Consider the following 16251-nt stretch of genomic DNA (forward strand, 5'->3'; position numbering starts at 1 on the left):
TGGCATAGCTCTGTGGTCCAGTTCTGATGTCCACTGTTGGTCTTTCGGGAGTGTACAGGGGTCACCATGGACACCCTGACTGGTCTGCAGCTATGCAGCCCCATACGCAACAAACTGCGATGCACTGTGTATTCTGACAGCTTTCTATCAGAACCAGCATTAACTTCTTCAGCAGTCTGACCAGCAGTAGCTGATCTGTTGGATCGGACCACATGGATCAGCCTTCCTCCCCCCATGCTTCAGTGAGGCTTGGCCGTCCATGACCCTGTCACCGGTTCCCCACTGTTCCTTCTTTGGACCACTTTTGATAGATCCTGACCACTGCAGACCAGCAACTTCAAACAAGAGCTGCAGTTTTGGAGATGCTCTGACCCAGTCGTCTCATCAAACTCACACATATCCTTACGCTTGCCCATTGATCCTGCTTCGAATATCACCTTTGAGGACAAAATGTTCCCTTGCTGCTTTATATATCCAACCCACTAACAGGTGTAGTGATGAACAGATAATCAGTGTTATTCACTTCACCTGTCAGTAGTCAGAATGTTATGCCCGATCGGTGTATATAAAAACAATGACAGGTTGTAAATATCTGATCTTCTTCCTTACTTTTGTAGCACTCCTCCATGATTTCCTCTATTGTCTCTGTCAGACTGTTGTAGATGAATTTCTTACGCTCCCGGATGGTCCTGTTGAGTTTTGCCTGAATTTTTCTTCCTTACAAATCGAACATGATAAATAGATGAACATTATTTTACACAATATGAAGAAAATATGCACCAGATTAATGTGTTTCAGTGTTTAGACTGATTTGGTGGATCTTCTTATGTTTCTTTTGCTTGCCTGCTAATGTTCTAATGAACAGGTTGATTCTAGTTTTTTCTTTACCTCTGTCTTCAGAAAGTTCAGTTGCAATCCGACATCTTTATACTTTTGAATCAGCTCATCTGTGTCAAGTGAAAATTTATCAATGACTCCGTTGAATGGTCCACATTTGACTTCGTTTCTGAAATAAGGAGAAGTGTTTCATTAACGTGAATTGAAACGTTTCTACTACAGAGTTAATCTATGGCTTTCTTTATTGTTGTAAAGTGGGTCAACATCAGTGTTCTCATTCAGTCACTTCTTACGGGAAGGTCTTCCTGAATTCCTCATCAATGCTGTTCATCAGATATGAAGCTAGCGTCATGTTGATGTTTATTTGTTTCCCTTTACTTGTTTTGGAGACGCCACCTTTCTCAACTACAGACTTCAATGTCCAGTAAAACGTGTCACCACACACGTTTCTCTGAAATAGAAAACACACGACTTTCATCATGTCCATATAAAGTGCAAAATAAGTTGTTTTCATATGACTATAATTCAAATACATACAGGATATAAGATGGACTTCAAGGCTTTGTCACATGAGGTTTTGGATGTTTGAACTCCTTCTTTGAGGCGTTGTTCAAACATGTGGTAAGTCTCTTCCATTGGTTTTCTGACTTTACTGAGTTCACGCCTCATGTTTTCTTCAAGTTTTCTGCACACTTCTGCCTTTTTGCCAGCCTGAAGTTAAAAACAAACAAACAATGCATTTATTTAAAGCAGAATATACACACTATCTGACTACCAGCCTTGAAGTGGGTCTGTCAGTGTCATTCTAGATAGAAATCTACTCCACTGTCTCAGATTTTGTTCACCAAGATGATAGCAACAGATCTACAAAGTCCTGGAAGTTGTGATGTGAAGCCTCCATGGATGAGATTTGTTTGTCCAGCATATCCCACAAATGCTGGATTGGATTGCGATCTGGGGAATTTGGAGACCATTCCTGAACCATTGCTGCTTTGTACCACGGTGCATTATCCTACTGAAATAGGCCACAGCTATCAGAGAATACCGTTTCCATGAAACAGTGTACATGGTTCGCAACAATGCTTAAGTAGGTGGTACATGTCAAAGTAACATCCACATGGATGGCAGGACCCAAGGTTTCCCACCAGAACATTGTCCAAAGCATCACATGCCTCCACCAGCTGGCCTTCTTCCCATAATGCATCTTGGTTTTATGTGTTCCCCAAGTAAGTGACACACCTGGCCATCCATGTGATGTAAAAGAAAACGTGATCCATTAGACCAGGCCACCTTCTTTCATTTCTCTGTGGTCCAGTTCTGCTGATCACATGTCCATTGGCGTTGCTTTTGGCGGTGTACAAGGGTCAACATGGGCACACAACAAACTGCGATGCACTGTGTATTCTGACATCTTTCTATCAGAGCCAGCATAATTTTTTTCAGCAGTCTGACCAACAGTAGCTCATCTGTTGGATTGGACCACATGGGTCAGCCTTCCTCCCTACGTGTATCAATGACCCTTGGCTCATATGAAAATGTTCACTTGCTGCCTAATATAACCAACCCACTAACAGATGCCACGATGAAGAGATAATCAATGTTATTCACTTCACCTGTCAGTGGTCATAATGCTATGTGTGATCGGTGTATGTACGATTACTGTTGCTGTTACGGATATCAGCCGATTTGTCTTTGTGACGATCACAGTAAAGATAGTGAGTGGAGATGCATTCACATCTCCCAGCAGACTTTCTACTGGTGCCTTTTCTTAGCCTTGGTGAATGGTAGTTCCAGGTATTTAGCTTTGTTATGATCTTCAGGCTAAGGTCAGCTGTCCTTGTGTTAAGGTTACATGAACTTGTGGTTGTTGGGGCTTGGAACCCGATCTCAAAATATGGGGTCATGATAATATCTCCCTCCTAACCTGTCATCCTGGCTCACCCCTGCTGTAGCATCTTTGTTGTACCTCATCAATCTCTAGTTGTGATAGAAGTTTATGTTTATGGACATTGAACCACTGAGCTAGAAGTTGTTTCTTTTTTACACTCCCTTCTGAAAGTCTAGGTACAGTGAGGCCAATTCCTTTATTTTTGCTGTAGACTGAAAACATTTGAGTTTGACATCAAACGATGAATATGAGACAACAGATCAACATTTCAGTATTTTATTTTCATCTGATACGCAACTTAGAAGACAACATGATTTGTAATGGAAAACCAAAAGAAAAAAGTAATGGAACAGATAGACTTAAAATAGATGAAATTGAATAAGACGTAATACTTAGTTGCAATAACTGCATCAAGACTGTGACCCACTGACGTCACCAAACTTTCGCATTCTTCTTTTGTGATGCTTTTCCAGGCTTTCACCGCAGACTCTTTCAGCTATTTGTTTAGGGGGGTTACTCCCTTCAGTCTCCTCTTTAGCAGGTCAAATGAAGCTCCATAGGGTTGAAGTCTGGAGACTGACTTGGCCATTCTAAAACCTTCCACTTGTTGCTCCCGATGAACTCCTCTGGTGTGTTTTGGGTCATTACCTTGATCTCCCAATCAGTTTTCTGCATCTTTCTTTAAACTTTCAGACAAAATATTTCTGTAGACTTCTGAGTTCATTTTGCTGCTGCCATCATGTGTTCCATCATCAGTGAAGATTGAGTCTGTCCCAGAAGAAGCCATGCAGCCCAAGCCATGACTTTACCTCCACTGTGTTTCACAGATGAGCTTGTATGTTTGGGATCATGAGCACATCTTTTCTTTCTCCAAACTTTAGCGTTTCCATCACTTTGGTAAATGATTATCTTTGGCTCATCAGTCCATCAGACTTTGCCCCAGAATTTTTGAGGCTCATCTCGATAAATTCAAGCCTGATCTTTCTACTCTTCTTGCTAATGAGTGGTTTGCATCTTCTGGTGTAGCCACTGTACTTTTTTCGTGAAGTCTTCTGTGAACAGTAGACCGTAATACCTTCATTCCTGCCCTCTGGAGGTTATTGCCAATGTCATTACAGTTGTCTTAGATTCTTTCTTTACAGCTCTCACAATGTTTCTTCATCAACTGCTGCTGTTTTCCTTGGTGTACTTGTTCCTCATCTTTTACGTAGCACACCAGTGGTTTCTGTCTTCTACAGGACATTCCAAATGGTTGCACTGGCTTTGGTCGATGTTTGTTCAACAGCTCTGACTGATTTTTCATCCCTTCTCAGCTTCACAATTGCTTGTATTTCATGCATAGACAGCTCTCTGGTTTTAAATGTTGGTTACACCTCTATCTATAGATCCAGTCTACACAGGCTCATTGACCACATTGGTCGCTATGCATTGTCTGAATAATCACTATAATTGGACACACCGGGGCAACTAAACACACCTTTCAATCATGTGTTCTAATACTTTTGCTCACATAAAAATTTGGAATTCCATTACAAATAATGCTGTCTTCTCAGTTGTTTATCAGATCCAGATGTAAATACCTGGAAATAAAAGCTGAAATGTTGATCTTTTGTCTCATTATTGTTCGATGTCAAATCCAAATGTTTTCTGTCTACAGGAAAAATAAAGGAATTGGCCTCACTGTTCCAATACTTTTTGAGGACCGTGTTAAAGGGGCTAAGCCAAAGCTTTAAGCCACTGAGAGCGCCCAATCGGGAATCATAAAAACGTAATTGACGCGCTTAATAACCGTACTAATAAATGAATGTCCAACTTGTTTTAACTTGCCTTCCACACAGTGTCTTTATTGGCTTTCCAAAAAACTCCAAAGTGCACAAGCTCCCATTCATAAGTTGTCTTTCACGGTTCAGCATTCCGTGTACAGCATTCCAAATACAGCATTCTGCAGTCAAAAACTGATTTGTCCCTTCCGGCTGGAAACTCTACCTAGCCACAAAGGTTCCTACCTTTTAAAGGCAAAATTGACAATCAATTGCGAGTACTGACACCACTATAATTACAATAATTCCAAATCTGCTCCTACAGACCGTATAGCTTAGATGTTAGGCATACAAGTATCCATAGGTCCCCCATTCTCTGCATGTATCCTTTATCACTGGGACTGCTTATACAATAGCATTTCAACAGTGTCATATTTCCTGCCGCAGTCCATGAATGTCTTGTTCATTGGTCCACTTATCATCAGGCTGCCCTGATTCCCTGACATCTGATGTGGACCTTGTTACCACGGGCGTCATCTGAGCCGGCGTGTCTCTTATAATTATTGTGCTGTTAACATCTGAGGTAAGACTTACAGCATTAAGGACCTTGCCTAAGGGCTGATGCTCGACTTGCCACGCCCAGGTTTGCAAAGTTTTTACTTAAACTGAGTTATTTGCACTTAAATGTATTCATTTGCAATGAATAATATTCTTTAAAGTTCATATTTTAGCAACCAAACCCTTTGAAAAAGGTTTGCATTAATAATCTTACCACTTCTCCACAGTTGGCCCCGTGCATCAAAGAGAGAATCCCATAAGCTCCAGACACATAGTTTAACGTCTCTGAGTGACAGTCATTGAGATCTTGCAAATAATCCTGTAGTTTGGGTATTTCTATCAGAAAAAAAGCATTTTTTTGGTAAATTCTTAGATTGCATCCATACATCATCTATACAAGACTAAACCCTCATTAGGGTCACAAGGACACTGGAGTCTATCCAAGCTGATTTAGGGTGAAAGCAGGGGATACCTGGACAGGTAGCAGTCTATCACAGGGCTTTTTGATTACATGCATTAAAATTTCAAAATTCCATTTAGTTAGTCTTGTTTAAATGAAAGCAGTTAAAGTACACTAAAACAAAACATGGATTTGAGCAACACGTTTCCTGTTACCTACAAATTATTCACATCTGGAGACTTCACCTACCAGTGTCCTCTGGATTTAGATGTTTTCTTTTCAGGAACTCTTTGGAGCTCACTGTGAACACCTTGAGGCTGTCATCTTGGAAGTGTTTCTACAGAAAATGGGATTAAAGGCATGCTTACAGTCATAAACAATCTTAAATTTCCTTGTCAGTCTGCAAAACTCACCTTAACTTTGTTTAGTTTGTGGAATTCTTTCCTCACTACTTCCTTGACTTTCATGTTTCTTTGAAATATGCGAGCATGAACATCAGCTGCTGAACTATGAGAAAAGACATGTGATGTGACAGTATTATATGGATCCATTTGCTTGTATTTGCTATGGTTGAGCTCTTGGCCACCACATGCATCAATGTCTGATTTGGATGTTTTATTTAACGGTGCACTTTGAGCATCTTAATTCACTTACTGATCATCTGAATCTTCAATAACATCAGACTTGGTGCAGATAAAGTGAATTTGCTGACACTGGTCACCGTTTCCCATGAGGCTGCAGGTACTCGTCAAGATCTCCCAGGGTTCTTTTTCTGATGCTGCTCGATTGATTTCAGTCACGATCCACACAGTAGAACAATCTCCAACAATCTAAAGGGTTTAATAGCATGTTAATTGTTTTGTAAAAAGATGCCATCACAGCTTTCATATAACACAGTAATGTTAAATTAACAGCAGTACATGAGGATGAATTACCCCTTTCCACATTTTGTCTCTGCTCTTGTTCCGGTCTCCGTTTCCAGGAAGGTCCACCAGTGTGACGTGTTGGAGAAGATCATTATTTGGCACCTTGACAGTCACACACTTCACCAGTGGCCAAAAACACCTCATTACTTCTTTGCTGTCTCCGTCACTGGAGGCACTTCTTGTGTATCTGATTAATCTTGCAGATAGCTCTTTGGCCTGCAATAAATACAAAGTTAGGTCATATAGGGCAATTCATTATTCACTGAAAGTTAAACCATTTTCATTTATTCAATAAAAATATTAACAGATCAAATATTCTGAGGGAAAGTAAGCACACTCCTGTCCTCACAAGTTAATCTTGGTCCCTTTATAGTAGAAATGCCCTCTTTCAGACGTTATTCATCCTTGTTCACCACACTTTGCTCTAATGTTGTGGCACAACTTCCATTTTGTACATTATCTTTCTGAGTGTAGACACATGCAGTTTGACACAACCAGTTCCAGAGTTGCCTTCAGCTTCTGTCAGAAATGTTGGGGTTCTTGGAGACTTATTTTTGCTTTTTTGCAAAAGCAAATTAAAACATTTCACACTATCAGACTGATGGCAATAATTCTTTCCATGAAGTCGTAAATCTTTTGTATCTTACTGATTCACATGTCAAAGTCTTCTTCTTGGACTGGAGAAAGTCTGGAATTTCTCTGAAATATTTGTTGTCCATGAGCATTTGAGGGTTTTTGTGTTTCCATTCATCTCCATACAGCGCTGACAGCTTTTCAGTAATGTCACGATAATCTTCATTATCATCATCACCATCATCATCATCATCCTGATGTGCTTTATCTCCAAGAAACTGATACATTGACCACAACTCATCTTTCCACTCCTATAAAACAAATAATAATTATATCTTTGTTTTCCTAAGTCACATGTAGCATAAACAGGAACGGTATTTTTGATATTCACATCTGGTTTTACCTCAGGTGTAATGAACTCGATGTCTGCTTCGTACTTTGAGCTGGGTATGTTTGCCTCCACTTTAATCATGACTGAGGTACAGGCACTGACACTTCCAGAGGGCAACAGACCCTTCTCTCCAAGGATGGCGTTTATCAAAGAGCTCTTTCCAGCCCCAGTTTTACCAAAGACACCGATCAGTTCCCTCTTGTCCGTCTCCAGATCCTGGATTTTAGTCCTGTTAAGAATCAAAATGAGTTAATTGAGTCATTTGGGAAATATACAGTGCCATGAAAAAGTATTTGCCCATTCTCGGTACATATATTATATTTTAAAATATCTTACCCGCTAAAATGTTTAAGATCATCAAACAAATCTATGCATCAGACAAAAATAGCCAAAGTAAACACAAACTGCAGATTTAAAATGATGATTTAATGTTTTAAGGGAAAAAAACTATCCAAACCTAGCTGGCCCTGTGTGAAAAAGTAACTGTCCCCCTTGTTAAATCATGAACTAACTGTGGCTAATCAAATTTTTTGGAAAGTGAGTTCGATTGCAAGGCGCCAGGTGTGGACGAGATTTGCCCTGAGATGCTGAAGGCTCTGGACATTGTTGGACTGTCTTGGTTGACACGTCTATGCAATGTCGCTTGGGCATCGGGTACAGTACCTGTGGAGTGGCAGACCGGGGTGGTGGTCCCTATTTTCAAAAAGGGGGACCGGAGAGTGTGTACCAACTACCGCAGTATCACACTTCTCAGCCTCCCCGGGAAAGTTTACTCTCGAGTGCTGGAAGGGAGGATCCAACTGATAGTCGAACCTCGGATTCAGGAGGAGCAATGCGGATTCCGTCCCGGTAGTGGAACAGCGAACCAGCTCTTTTCCCTTGCGGAGCTGCTGAGGTGGTCATAGGAGGATGACCTGCCAGTCTACATGTGTTTTGTGGATCTGGAGAAGGCCTATGACCGTGTCCCCCGAGGGGCTTTGTGGGGGGCACTGCGGGAGTATGGGGTCCTGGGCTTGTAACTACGAGCCGTTCGGTCCCTGTACGACCAAAGTGAGAGCTGTGTCCGCATACTCGGCAATAAGTCAGACACGTTTTGGGTGGGTGATGGACTCCGCCATGGCTGCCCCTTGTCTCCAATCTTGTTTGTGGTTTCCATGGACAGGATTTCAAGGCGCAGTTGTGGTGGGGAGGGCTTTCAGTTTGGGGGCCTCAGGATCGCATCTCTGCTTTTTGCGGATGATGTGGTTTTGTTGGCGTCCTCAGACCGTGACCTCCAGCACGCACTTGAGCAGTTTGCAGCCGAGTGTGAAGCGGCAGGGATGCGAATCAGCACCTCCAAGTCCGAGGCCATGGTACTCTGCCGGAAACTGATGGATTGCTCCCTCCGGGTTGGGGGGGAGTTTCTTCCCCAAGCGAAGGAGTTCAAGTATCTTGGGATCTTGTTCACGAGTGATGGGAAAATGGAGTGAGAGATGGACAGGCGGATTGGTGCGGCATCAGCAGCATTGCAGGCGTTGTACCGAACCGTCGTGGTGAAGAGGGAGCTGAGCCGTAAAGCGAAGCTCTCGATTTACTGTCCATCTATGTTCCAACCCTCACCTATGGTCATGAGCTTTGGTTCGTAACCGAAAGAACAAAATTGCGGATACAAGCGGCCAAAATGAGCTTCCTCTGTAGGGTGGCTGGACTAAGCCTTAGAGATAGGGTGAGGAGCTCAGACATCCGGAGGGAGCTCGGAGTAGAGCCGCTGCTCCTTCGCATCGAAAGGAGCCAGTTGAGGTGGTATGGCCATCTGATTTGGATACCTCCAGGGAGACTTCCTTTGGAGGTTTTCTGAGCACGTCTGGGAGTAGACCCCGGGTTAGACCCAGAACTTGCTGGAGAGATTATATATCTCGTCTGGCCTGGGAACGCCTCGGGATCCCCAGGAAGAGCTGGAAAGCATTGCTGGGGGGAGGGACGTCTGGAACGACATGCTTCGCCTGCTGCCTCCGTGACCCTGCCCCGGATAAGCGGAAGAAAAAGGATGGATGGATGGAGTTCTATTTCACTGACCACAACCAAAACTGATGACCTCCACACCTGTTCAGTTAAGAAATCACGTAAATAGGATCCGTTCACTTCAATTCAGTTTTATTTATATAGAGCCAAAGACAGGTCAAATTGTCTCAAGATGCTTCACAGAACCCATATGCCTGAACTGTCTGACTAAATTAAGTCGACCTTAAAATCTCAGAAAGCTGCAACTAAATGATCCAAAGAAATTCAAGAACAGATGAGAAATAAATTGACATCTTTCAGTCTGGAAAGGGTTACAAAGCCATTTCTAAAGCTTTATGACTCCAGAGATCCACGGTGAGAGACATTATCCACAAATGGAGAAAACATGGAACAGTGGAAAACCTTCCCATGATTGGCCGACCGACCAAAATGACCCCAAGAGCACAGAGACGACTCATCCAGGAGGTCACAAAGGAACCCAGGGCAACATCTAAAGACCTGCAGGCCTCCCTGGCCTCAGTTAAGGTCAGAGTTCATGACTCAACAAAAAGGAAGAGATGGGCAAGAAATGGATCCATGGCAGAGTTCCACGATGAAAACCACTGCTGACCAAAAAGAACATAAAGGAAACAAACATCTGAATGATCCCCAAGACTTTAGGGAGAATATTCTGTGGACTAACGAGACAAAAGTTGAACTTTTTGGATGGTGTGTGTCTCGTTACATCTGGAAAAGGAACACGATAACAACAGCAAAAAACATGGTGATGGTAGTGTGATGGTCTGGGGCTGCATTGCTGCTTCAGGACCTGGACGACTTGCTGTGATTGATGGAACCATGAATTCTGCTCTCTACCAGGAAATCCTGAAGGAGAACGTTTGGCCATCTGTTCCTGACCTCAAGCTGAAGGTCCCTTGAGTTCTGCGGCAGGACAACAATCCAAAACACTCCAGCAAGTCGACTTCTTAATGGCTTAAAAAAAGTGGTGTGGTTGAGTCAAAGTACAGACTTGATTCCCACTGAAATGCTGGCAGGACCTTAAAAAGGCCGTTCATGCTGGAAAATCCTCCAGTGTTGCTGAATTAAAACAATTCTGCAAAGAAGAGTGGACCAAAATATCTCCACAGAGATGTGAAAGACTCATTGCCAGTTATAGAACACGCTTGATTTCAGTTGTTGCTGCTGAGGGTGGCCCAACCAGTTATTAGGTTTAGGGGGCAATTACTTTTTCACATAGGACCAGGGAGCTCTGAAAAGTTTTTTTTCCTTAATGAATAAAATCATCATTTAAAACCTGCATTCTTTGTCTGATATTTACATTTTTTGATGATCTTAAATGTAAAAGTGGGGAAAGCATGCAAAAAAAAAGAATTTGAGAAGCGGACAAATAGTTTTTATGGTCCTGCACAAACACTGACAATCTGTGCCAAAATGAAGACGTCATCTGTCTGTGACCAACCTGCTGAAGTCTCATTTAGAGGTGGTGATATTCAATATTTCATTACAAACAGCGCCTCCAAAGACGACATGTATGTGAAAGACGATACACATGGAGATAATTACACACTAAAAATGACCAGACTTTGTCGTTTCCGTGCAGTTTCCACCAACTTTCAGTTAATTGTTTTGGTTTTTGGTTCACATGTTTTTGTGTCACTCTTTGTACTCTGAGTATTTTTCAGATGCAGCAAACATTAAAAATGTGGACACTTAGCAGCTAGAGAGCCAGATGTTGTCTTTGGGAATCAGATGTGTTCATGATATCATGAAAGTCTTGACTTTGTAATGCTACTATAACTATGAATTTTCTATCATGGAATCATTAAAATTAGTGCATCTGCGTCACGGGAAAACAGCCATACAATTTTGGTTCTTTTATAGATTGTAGCTCCTCTGGAAATATGACAGAATCTGTTGGGTCAAAAATACATGAGTGATTACAACTGACTACTGCTGCTGACTCCTCTGAGCCAATTTAAATAGGGTCCATTAGATCCACCCATTAGAAACTCTACGGTCGGAAAGTCTGAGGAGTCGAGCAGAGACCGAAAAAGCAAATCATTGACTTGAACAAGTCAGAAAGTCACTTGGAGCTATTTTGAAGCAGTTTCAGATCCAAAATCATCTGTTTGTCAGAATATAGTTCCAGTTGTGTTACTGCCACCATCGGGAAGAAAACACAAACTATCACCTGCTGCTGAGAGATGATTGGTAAGATGGTCAAGTGTCACATGGCAGTTGGGACTGGTTTTATTGTTGTTTTAGAGATCCATTTTTGCATGTTCTGCATGTTTTGTGTGTGGGCTGAATTACTGGTGTTCTGAATTGTAGTGCATGTTTTTAGATGTCCCACTGCCAGTGAATTCCTCTGATGAGGAAATATGCTGCACCTGTGAGCTTCTCCCTTCTCCCTCACAGGAGCCAATTGATGGCGGAGAAAGAGGCGCCAGACTGGAAGGAGAGGGCTATAAAGGTCTGTGGAGGACGACAGAGGGCAGAGAGAAGAGCGACCAGAAAGAGGACAGTTGAAAAGAGGGGACAAGAGGAGACAGCACGAGGCTGGGAACCGGGGGTAGAAGGGAACGCCGAGGCTGAGCAGACAAAGACCCAGAACGTTACGACGCGTCACACTCGCAGCGGCAGGGCCAGTAGCTTTGCCTCGTGTGTGAGTATCCCTTTGGGGTTTATAGTAATGTTCTGGTGCGTGTACAGGATGCGGTTTTGTGTTGTCAACACAAAACCGCATCCTGCTCAACATAAAAACCGCAGAATTACATTTAAAACATTTTCCGGAAAAATGTCCCTTATTACCCCGCTGTCCCTTATAGCCCCGTTTTATGGTACCGATTTTAAGACAGAGACTACAGGTTTTAATGGACATTCCTCTCGCCGGCTGTTAATTTGGGTGATGCCATTTAGGAAGTTTGAACCAGTCTATTGGCATGTTAAAGAACTACCTCTGTAATTAAATGATTGGTTGCACCAGCATCTTGTTTTCCTGCCCTCTGTTATAATTGTCGCTGCTAGGGTGCTCCACCCGATAGGCAAAGAACCTGGAACAAAAATTTACAATACTATTTTCTCGGTCATTCCATTCCACACTCCACAATTCACACGCTTTACACAAGAGTCAACCAAGAATCATCAAAAACAGGTCTGAATGGATGAGAAGCTGCTGGAACACAGAGTGTTTGACATCAACATGAGCTGAGAGGATCCATGAACAAGGAAGTTCTTCCTCTAGAAGCAGAACCTTAAAGCTCCACTCCAGTCTGCTGCTGATCACATGGACAAAGGAAAGACCTTCTGAAGTAAAGTTCTGTGGTCAGATGGAACAAAAACTGAAGGTGAGGCCTTTGACCCCAAGAACACCAAACCTACCACCAAGCATGGAGGTGGCAGTATCATGCTCTGTGGAAATGGAGCTTTACACAAAGTAAATGGAAGAAAGAAGAAGGAGGATCACCTCCACATTCTTCAGGAAAGCATAGAACCATCAGCAGAAGGTTGATCTTGGACACAGGGGGTTAATAAATGGTTTAATCAGGTTACAGTGACGGTTTTAGACTTGCATTCCCAAAGTCAGTCAAGATCAGTGGTCAAAATACAATCAAAAGCTTGTGGACAGAAACCAAAAGAACCTAACTTAAACAAAAGTGGCCAATGAGACATTTAACCAAATATAAACATTGTTGTATGTATATTTTTGACCCAGCAGATTTCCAACAAACTCTTTCTGTTCCTCTGTGGATCTGGTTCATGGTCAGCTGTAGACCAGGAAAACTTAATACTCACTTCAGGAAAGCATTGAGCTTTGTGTTGTCTTGTTGATGAAGTCTTGCAAGGACTGATCCCATGATGTTTTTCACATCAGACAGTATGAATGATTCTGTTGGTGCAACAATAAGGAACTATTCAGAGAGAAGCATGAACCAGTTCATTCAATCATTGCACAGAGTTGTAAACCTTATAAATAGAAGGAAAGAAAGAAAGAAATATAAGAGGAATTTTCTCTACATAGTAAATGTAGGATGCCTCAGAGTGGATCATACTTTAGTCACTTACAAAAGTATTCATGCTGTTGACCGTTCAAATATGATCTTTTTAAAGTGTCTCGGTGAAGTGTAATTACCTGTATATGACGGGGTTTTATTGCCACGTTGTCGCTTGTTTGGTGATTGCCATTTGCTGTATTCACTCTGATGATCCAACTTTCTCTTTACTTATTGGATTTTTTAGTGAGACAGAAAAGTTGGCTTTGTGTCTCTGTTCCCTCAGTATTGACATGTTTCAGTAGATTAGTTTTGAATATTTTATAATCAAAACAGGCTGCGTATCTCACCTTGAGTACTTGTGGATGGCAAAACCTGCAGATGAACATCAGTATTTGTTAGACAATATTTATTCAAGAAATAATGAAAGAAATTACAGCTATTGGCACTGAATCCAGAGATGAATAACGAGTGATTATATGTTTAACATCCTCAATGGTCAGTCAACAACAGTGGTCCAGGTTAGTGTCTCAAATGCAGATTATCAACATGTTTACTCGTCACATGTAAAATTTCTCCTTACCTGAACTGAATCAGCTGTTGACTCCACAGATATGATTTAACACAATGTGTAGTGGTGGAACAAAGTTTTTGGACACGCCATGCAGTTGTGAAATATTGCATAAGAATCACTCTTAGGTCTTCAAGTGCAGTTTCTTTTAGTACAGTCTCAGCCAAAATACTAAACAAATCCTAAGAAAGTCATTAAAATCTTAAAAATTATTTGTTCCAAAAAAATACATAAGAAATTTTGAATATTTGGTCATTTTGGCACCAGTGATCCACTAATGATTGTCATGCATTTTATTAAAAGACACAATTTTTCTTGCCGTGTTTCGTGTTTATAAAAAGCTGCACAATTCAAAATTCTTCAGAGACAAAAATGGCTAAAACAAGGAACCCAATGCAGGAAACATGGCTGAAGATGCAGATTCTCAGTCAGGAAGGGTACAGCTGCCACCAGACAGCCAGGAAGTGCAGATGCAGACCTTCAGCAGTTGGATTCACTCTGCAGAAATACAGGTGAGCCAACAGCTTGGAAGACAAACCAAGATCTGGGCGTCCAACGGTTTCTTCAACAAGAAACGATCACATCCTGATCCACATGTGCAGGAAAACCACTGAATGACGTCACAGGAGCTTCAGCAGCAGTGGTCAGGCCAAACTGGTGTCCAGAGTTCCACCAGACTTTACATCATGGCTGAAGGTCCTACAAGGCTGTCAAGAAGGCCCTGATCAATGAGAGACAGAGGTTAGCCCCAAGAACTGGACAGCCAGGAAGTGGAAGAAGATTCTGTGGTCAGATGAGTCCAGTTTCCAGCTTTGTCTTCCTCCTGCTGATGTCAGGGTACGCAGAATGCTAGGAGAAGCATTATCTCCAGCATGGTGGAGGCAGCATCATCGTTCGGGGATGCATGAGTGCTGCTGGTGGTGGTCATATCATTGAACTCTGCCAAGTACTGTGCCATTCTCTAAACCCACACGTTCCCTTCTGCTCTGTTCCATCGAGGTCAAACTGGATGTTCTACCAGATAATGCTCCTTGAACTCATCCAGGACCAGTAGAACTCATCCAGGACCAGTAGAACTCATCCAGGACCAGTAGAACTCATCCAGGACCAGTATAGGGCTGGACCTGAATATTCGTTCGCTATGGCAGTATCCGGATATTAATTTTGGTATCCGAATATTCGCCCCTCCACCCCGGTCGGACGCTACCAGGCGGAACGAATATTCGGATAATCGTTCTTCATAGGGCCTGAATATCCGGAGACCAGAAATCACTATTCAGGCCAGCCCTAGACCAGTAGAACTTGTCTGCAGGAGCTCAGTATCCAGGTCTTAGAGTGACCAGCTGGATCCACAGACATGACTGAAAATCTGTGGTGAATTATCAAAAGGTCTGTTTCAAAGCATTAAACCAAAAAAATTTAGAAGAATTAAAATCAGTAATTCAAGAAGAATGGGACCAGATGATCCTCAACAGTGTGAAAGGCTGGTGGAGAACATCCAGCCAGGATTAGAGCTCTGCTGCTGCTAACGGCAGGACTATTAAATATTAATCTGATGATGTGATGATTAATTTATTTTCTGTTCAGTTTTGAACACATTCTGTTATTTGTTGACTTTGACACCGACAGTGTTGAGAACTGACAGATTGAAATTGTCAAGAATTTAATTTTGTTAGATTTTCTTGTAAACAATAAACAAAAAAATAAAATTTGTATTTGTTTGTGTCTGCAGCCACATCTTTTGAAGCACAAAAAAAGATTTTTCCACAAATATTTCATTATGATATTTTGGATTGTGTAATGTTTTAAGGGTGTCCAAACACTTTTTTCCCAACCACTGTGAAGTCATGCAAATGTTTGAGCAGATAATGAAAATATAATCTGTTTAATACATCCTGTCTAATCAGAATAAAACTGGAATTAACTTACTGGAACAGGAGACTCAGCTGCTTCCTGATTTGTGTTTTGTTTTTTCTGATGTAAAGAAGACAGTTGCAAATATTAGTAAATGCTAATACTTTCAATGAGATGTTCTAAACATTTCTCTACACCACTCAGCCCTCTATGGGGCATCGGGGGGCTGAACTGAGGAGGAAGGCAGGTTCATCTGGACAGGTAACAGGGCCACACAGAGACAAACAATCACACCTACGGAAAATTTAGAATCACCAATTAGACTGGGAGAACTGTCACGAACTGGCGTGTAGAACCCAAGCAGCAGGCACAGACAGGTGGGTGAAATTAATAATGATTTAATTCAAATAAGAATGTATGAACAGGAGAACTCTTATTAACGGAGGCAGGAGGAAATCAACAGGGAGGAGAAAATAACTAAACTAAACCAAGAGCGGACC

General features: G+C 42.0%; 1 protein-coding gene across 1 annotated transcript in view; it reads right to left on the reverse strand.

The window, feature by feature from the left end:
- LOC127531560 (nuclear GTPase SLIP-GC-like) overlaps positions 1-16251 on the reverse strand; it is a 124514-nt gene that overhangs the window by 17971 nt on the left and 90292 nt on the right. Inside the window, exon 3 of the mRNA XM_051941174.1 lies at positions 5857-5950. Coding sequence (XP_051797134.1) covers positions 5857-5950 — 94 coding nt within the window. The remainder of the gene's footprint in view (positions 1-5856; positions 5951-16251) is intronic.

The sequence above is a fragment of the Acanthochromis polyacanthus genome, chromosome 21 (genome assembly GCF_021347895.1).
Source record: "Acanthochromis polyacanthus isolate Apoly-LR-REF ecotype Palm Island chromosome 21, KAUST_Apoly_ChrSc, whole genome shotgun sequence".
NCBI lineage: Eukaryota > Metazoa > Chordata > Actinopteri > Pomacentridae > Acanthochromis > Acanthochromis polyacanthus.